Raw genomic sequence first — 6,928 nt, 5'->3', positions numbered from 1 at the left:
ATTACTCGCATAAACTCGCTAATACTCGCTAATACTCTCGAATACTCGCGGACACTCACGCAACTCGTTGTACACCCAGTTGGAGAGTGGGGGACCCCTCGGAATTAGAGATGTTTAGTCAAACTCACATTCCGTCCATGCACAAGCCGTTTTCCAGAAAAAGTGGAACGTAAACACAGACAGACAGACTCACGACGGAGACATCGCCTGACCCCTCATTGACTTGGACTGAGCTTCGCTCAGCGATTAATAACTTTGTTAGTCATTTCTACTTCTTGGTTTCAGTGTTGATGTTAACTATGCTGCATGGAGAGAGACGCCCAGCAGTGTGCCTATTACCATGTGTAAGTTCATTGAATTATTTATTTTCCTGACGTTACAACACTTGACTGAGCTAACTGTGATTGGCAAGGCACATGCTGCATAACCTATTTATTTATTTTTTGTTTGGTTTCTACAGCTGCCCAGTTGCGCTGCTTTTTTTGTACGTTCTCAACGACTAACTTCACGGAACATCTCAGCCACCAGTATCGCCACCGTCACATTAATAGACACAGATTTTACTGTGGCTATTACCCTGACTGCCGAAGTGTTTTATCTACAGAGCGTCTGCTCAGACTCCACACTCTTCGTGTCCATCACCTCAAAGTCAGGAATTCACAACCTTCAGCTTCAACACCAGCACCAAATAATTTTGGTGAATACCTTTGTTCTGTGTTAACATGCAGAAAGGAGTTTGAGTGTTTTCCTGAACTGCTGAAACATTTGAAGACTCATATACGCATGAAAGTTTTTGTCAAGTGCCCTCATCATCCATGCTCTAAAGAATATAACCATCTCGGTTCATTCACTGGTCATCTATCTAAAAAACATCGTGCTAAACCATCTGTCACTCCTGAGGTTGAAGCAGGAGCAGTTGAGAATAATTTTAGTAATGAAGAGGAAGATTTGTTCTCAGAATCTACTGTTACTGACACTGATCCCCTGTTTGAAGATCAAAATGAAAATGAAGATGAAGATGATTGCCTTATGAAGAGTTTTGCTCAGTTCTGTATGAAGTTGGAATTCCATTTCCTTGTACCTGAAAAGACTGTTCAATTTTCAGTTGATGAAATATTTAAGATACAATCTCAGAGCAAAGAGTTTTATCGAAGTGAGTTAATGAAGACTTTGCAGTCTGAAAACATCTCGATTGACAAAGTAAATCGCATTGTTAAGTATGCATTTGCTAATGACCCATTTTGTTCTTTGATCTTTGTATCTTTGTTCTAAAGACATCAAAGATAGACCCCTGTTCAAGAAGGCTCTGTTAGAATCAAGGGTGGAGCGTGGCAAGTTTGGACATTGTTGAGATTATTTCCTTTGATCGTTTTTGATCATATAGATGAGGACAATGAAGTTTTCAGAGCATTGATTCTGTTGACAGAAATTTTTGAAATCTCATGTTCACCAGTGATTCATGAGAGCCATCTCACATATCTTCATACCATCATAGATGAATATCTCACCATGAGAGTGGAACTCTTTCCTCATGTCAATTTAAGACCTAAGCATCATTACCTTTCCCACTATGCCTGGCAGTTCGCCATGTTTGGGCCAATGATAAAAGTTTGGACGTTACGATTTGAATCCAAGCATACCTTTTTTTAAGAGAGTTGCACGTGTCATCCGTAACTTCAAGAATATTTTGCTGTCTCTCACCATGAAGCATGAGTTGCTGCAGTGCTACCTCCCGAGTGGAGCTGATTTCAGAGCTTTGGTTGAAGTATTTGGTGCTTCGGATCTTTGCCTACAGACATATGCTGCAAGTATTCAGAATGTAATTCGTAGTGTTTGCCCAAATGTGTCAGACTTGCAATAGTGTGAGATTGCTATTATTAAAGGAACAATATACAAGAAGTCTGATATTCTTGTTCTTGACCAAGACAGTTATGATTGCAAACTTTCTCTGGGAAGAGTTTCCATCATTCTATATGATTGTTCGCAAGACACTGTATATTTTGTTTGTGAAAAATTGGAGACGAGTTATGATATTAAAAAAAGATTGTACCGTGTAGGAACACCACAATATTTTACTTGTGTGAAACCAGACCAGCTGCTGACATACTATCCTCACAAAGTTTACTTGGGTTCTTATGTTAAGTTAAAACATGCTATTGTTTGTAGACCAGCCTTAGTATAGGTGCCATTCCTATTTTTAATCTTTTATTTGTTATGGACTGTCCACTTTTCTGTGGTATTTATTCATGTATTTATTTATCAATATTTTTACCTTTGAATTTTAGTAGTGAAATGTGTGAACTAATTATTTGTTTTTAAGTTGAAAGATAACTATTTGCTATTTTGTAAATCATATTAGTTACATATGCATTTCTCTCGAAAATGGGTTGTTTCAAGTAATCTGGCATGTTTCTTTTAAAATCTAAAACTGACTGAACTTCTGTATCGTAAAATCAGTCAATAAACATACATTCTGAAGAAAATGTTACTGACTTATACAAAATCAGATTTACTATAAACTTTATCTACTCCTTGTAGCCTATTGCTTATTCCCAACCACATGAGTGATCAGAATGACTTGGCTTAGAAACCAATATGAAATCTGGCACCTTATTGGACAGATATTGAACATTTTCTAGCCAAGGGCTCTAGTATTATTGGGGGATAAGTTTATTCCAAGGAATTGTTGATTAAAGATCGTGAAAAGATTAAGAAAAGCCATAGCCATGTTTAAGGAAAAATAGTGCATTTGTTAAGGTATTTTGCTAAAATAGCTCTTCTTTATAATGCTTATGGCACCTGCACTCTGAACATCAAACTAATTCTTAGCATTAAAGCTGTGCATCATTAAGTTCTTATCTATGTCTATCTTGTCAGTATTGCCGCTTGCAGATGTCAAGATTCCTTATTTTCTGAAGAATCTATTGCAAATTTGTGTTATATTAGAGAGACAAGGAGCTTTTGCCAAATTGAAAATTTCATACGTCTGTTGCTTGTGGCTAACTTAACTTGATGTATTGGGACATGAAAGGCACATTATAGAATGGAAGACCGCATACAATTAAAAACATAGGAAAGATATATTCGCATTCAAATCGAGCATTAAAATTCTCTTGACAATGTTCATGAACAGATTCAACAATGAAATACAAAACATCAGTTAGCTTACTTTTTTGAAAGGTCATATCACTTCAATTGGGACGCGTCATGCTAACTAACTAAATAGATACTTCGAGATATACATTTAGATACAGAAAAGTCAATAAAAGCCAAGTTACAAATCTTCAGAAACTGAAATATAACAAGAACGCATAATGGTGAAAATAATGATCACAATAACATATCAGTGAGAAAGTAAATTAAAGGAAGAACTTACATTGAGTTTCTTGTGTGCATTCAAACTCTAGAACTGGTAACGAGTCTTCAAAACCATGAATTCTGCCAATTCTCCTGAAGTAGTTATTAGCCTTAACTTTTGCTTCATGTTTGGTAACTGTAAAAAGAGATGGTCATATTAATAAAGATTCAACTTTCAGGGAGCATGTGTTTGTACCAGTGTGCGCATGAACAGTAAAATGAACTGTCCCTCAGAACTTTTGGCGTTATCACAACTAGATGTCTGTGATGACCTCGTATATTAATGTTATTAGCACTTACATCAGGAAAATACCTCAATCAGCAAATACACACTTCAGGTTAAACCCACAAGTATACTAAGCATTCCACACAACTTAACATTTGCACTCACCGCCAACTCCCAGCACAACAGCAACTTCAAGAGGACCTGTTGCAGTTCTCCGAAACCAAAACATGTCACCTCCAGTCTTGCGCTGAAATGTCAGGGGAACATCCCTGAAGGTGAATTTGACTGGGGTCTCCACAAAACAACCACTTTAAATTATTGTGCTTGACTGGTGGTTCAGATTGGCCATACAACATTCAATTTCACAGAATCAGGCTCTACATGAAAGAACATAACGATGCATACCGCTATGTAGCTGGAGCAATTGTGAGGTACCAAGCCGAGCCGATCACGGGACCAGACAGACACACCAAGATTGCAATTTCTAAGTTCTAATAATGTCATCATGGTCCTTTATAACCTCGTTACCTATAGTTTGAGCCAAACATATGAACACCGAAGGTGCCAACCACTGCCGAAACAGCAACAAAAAAAGATCAAGTGCTCCGATTTCGGAAATACATCTAAGGGAAACATTGAAACAGCAAACAAGCTTAACTACACACGCAAACATCTTTAAAAAAATTGTAGTGTTCTGTGTTCGCCAATCAGCTGATCAGCTGTAAGCGATTCGAGTTCAAGAGAGGGGGAGTGCGGTGCGGAGTGTGGTGGTGGTGGACGTGTGGTGTGGTAGTGCTAGCGGTAAAGTGACGTCTGAACTTTTTGCCGGTTGTACAAATACTCGAGTAAAATGATTCCCGTTACCATTGTGCCGGAATGTGTGATCTGTGCTCATCTGAACTTCTCTGGATTTAATCTCGCAACTGCATTTGAGGTAAGTCACTTCAATTTCCATGCAAATGTTGGGATTCACGCCTGTACCATGGGCCTCCTAACCTCGCACCTAGTGCAAATCCATGTGTTAACATAGAGTTAATTGCATTTGGAGCTGTTCCTTTCATCGTGAATTTACTCTTAATTTATTTTCGAAGTGCCGCCGTGATAGGATCATACTTCTCGTGATGTTAATCGTGAGAAACACTTGTAAAGTAGAAGCCTAGCCTTGGCCTAGCCTTGGCCTAGCCTTGGCCTAGCCTTGGCCTAGCCTAGGCCTCTGCTGCCCTGGCCTTTTGTCATCACCTTAATGACCCTAGAGGAGAGCAAGAGATGAACTATCACGTCCTGGCAGTTGTAATGTTTACCATGTTCATTTTACTAGAAGTTTCATGTTTTACATTTCTGTTTTTAGCCATGGCGAAGTTTGTTGAGAAGGGACTAACCGGTGACCGCTCCCAGAAAGTGTTTATTTGTGCGGGGGATTTGCTGGAATTAAGAGAAGAGATGAAAAGGAAACTGAAGCTTCCAGAAGGAGATTATACTGTGAGTACTGCTGTACTGTTTTCTTACAAATAGGTTAGGTTGAATATTTATTATTATGAGACTGCCCTTATTCATTTTCTTACTTAAACCCTAACATCATTTCAAAAATTCTTGTAGGTCTATCAAGCAAACGATGGCACCATGATTGATGATGATGGTATATTTCAACTGCTGGCTCAGGAAGCTAAAGAAGCCAAGGTCCATCTAGAAGTCATGCTGCTCACGGACAGTGCTGATTGGACAGATGTTTCTCTGCGGAGCCCACACTCTCCCAATGTCTCTACACCTCAGGGATCTGAGCCAAATAGAGGTTAGTAATATTTGCACCTTTAACATGCTTGTTAAATGTTTAACTGTTGTAGTACTATTTGTTCTGTTTAATATTTATTTAATTTGTTGTAGATCGTACTGATAGTTTGGAAGAGAGTCTTACCTCTTCTTCTGAAAGCCAGACTTCAACACCGGTTGCCAGGCGTAGGCTCGCATTCCCTATCACAGATGTGTGTGAATTCTTGGACGAAGCTCTTGAGCGGTTGAATTCAAATGACCCCCCAAAGAATATGTTTGCCATTAAGAAGAGAGCTGTTCGTGAGGCCTGCCATGCAGTGGGTAGGCACATGTTAAAGAAACTTAAAGACTACAGGAAGGTGACAGCAAGAGCTTTGGCGCAACAAATTATTGATTATGATGGAGGCGAGGCACATACTCTAAACTTTTTCAAGTTGTTATCGGGAGTGCTGTATCTGACCCTGGCTATAAATCTTTTACCCAGTGTATTTATGGTTATGTAAACCACAATAAGGGGCCAGAAAACAAGACTAGAAGGGGCTCACGCTCTTCTTCAAGAAGTGAAGAAGAAGAAGATGGAGATTTTGGTCTTCTGCCTCCATCCCCATCCAAACAAGACCTATACGGCTGTGTGGCTTATGAGGTGCCACTACCTTTTGGAGAGACGACATCATCGCAAGAGGAGAAAAGACTTCAGGCTGTTGAGTTGGAAAACCCAGAAGATGTAGAAGCCAATACGTTGATGGCTGCAACCTATGCCACTCAGCGTCTTGAAATAAACCGCGGTAAGCCCCTCAAGATCCATCTCCCAACCGTTATCAGAAGCTGGCCACTATTTGCTTAGAAAGACGCATTTTATCAGACATGCTCAAACTTTGCTTGGTGAAGATGTTGAGGCTGTGTTCAACAACAATGTTGGTAATCATTGGAAAACTATCTTTGATTTCATCCATCAATATAGTGAAACAGAATCAAAGAAAGAAGTTGTACCTCAAAAAATTACTTCAATGATGTCTCTTGTCACACAAGCACTGAGCCAGAGCCAGAGTAACAGGTCAATAGAAGCGAGATGTATGTCAATGTTTCCGATGATTGCCCTATACCTTGATGAGAAGCTTGACAAATTATTTGCCCTTCTTCCTGTAAGTACATCACTTGTTCACATGCAAATCTGTGTTCCCAATGTTTTCACAATAACATTTTTTTTTTTCATTATTAGGATACTGCTTCAGAAGAGGAAGTAGTTGCTGCTGGCTCCGATCTAAATGGATACGCCATATTGGTCATAAGAGGTGATGTATATCAGTTCATATTTTTAATTTATATTTTATCTTTTGTTTCCTAAACAGTAGTATGAAGTAATTTAAGCTTAATCTGGAGTTAAAATTTTTGTATTCACCACATTTTACTTTATTTTGGTACTAATTGGTTTTCTTTTACAGGCAAATCAATTTTTGAATTCACTTCCTGTGATGTTGTGTTGGTGGGTCAATTGAAGATAACAGCATCTAGCCCTCTGGAGGGATTCCTCATTTTAATTCTTTCTTACTTTGTCTTCACCTGCTTATATCAACCAGC

The 6,928-nt window shown here is 38.9% G+C and overlaps 1 protein-coding gene and 1 long non-coding RNA gene across 2 annotated transcripts in view; both read left to right on the top strand.

Moving 5' to 3' along the window:
* The window catches only part of LOC127750498 (uncharacterized), a 6,820-nt gene extending 6,301 nt beyond the window's left edge, over nucleotides 1–519 (top strand). Inside the window, exons 2-3 of the long non-coding RNA XR_008011713.1 lie at nucleotides 286–344; nucleotides 461–519. This is a non-coding gene — a long non-coding RNA (uncharacterized LOC127750498). The remainder of the gene's footprint in view (nucleotides 1–285; nucleotides 345–460) is intronic.
* A 4,088-nt stretch (nucleotides 520–4,607) lies between these two features.
* Nucleotides 4,608–6,264, top strand: LOC127750499 (uncharacterized). Its single transcript, XM_052272315.1, has 2 exons — nucleotides 4,608–5,372; nucleotides 5,465–6,264. Exons 1-2 carry the CDS (start codon nucleotides 5,204–5,206, stop codon nucleotides 5,851–5,853), a joined length of 558 nt encoding a protein of 185 aa, XP_052128275.1. The 5' UTR covers nucleotides 4,608–5,203; the 3' UTR covers nucleotides 5,854–6,264.
* The last annotated feature ends 664 nt before the right edge of the window (nucleotides 6,265–6,928 follow it).

This window comes from Frankliniella occidentalis, unplaced genomic scaffold (genome assembly GCF_000697945.3).
Source record: "Frankliniella occidentalis isolate FOCC.00 unplaced genomic scaffold, Focc_3.1 Scaffold199, whole genome shotgun sequence".
Taxonomy (NCBI): domain Eukaryota; kingdom Metazoa; phylum Arthropoda; class Insecta; order Thysanoptera; family Thripidae; genus Frankliniella; species Frankliniella occidentalis.
Note: the sequence above shows the minus strand (reverse complement) of the source record. Positions and strands in the feature narration are given on the sequence as shown.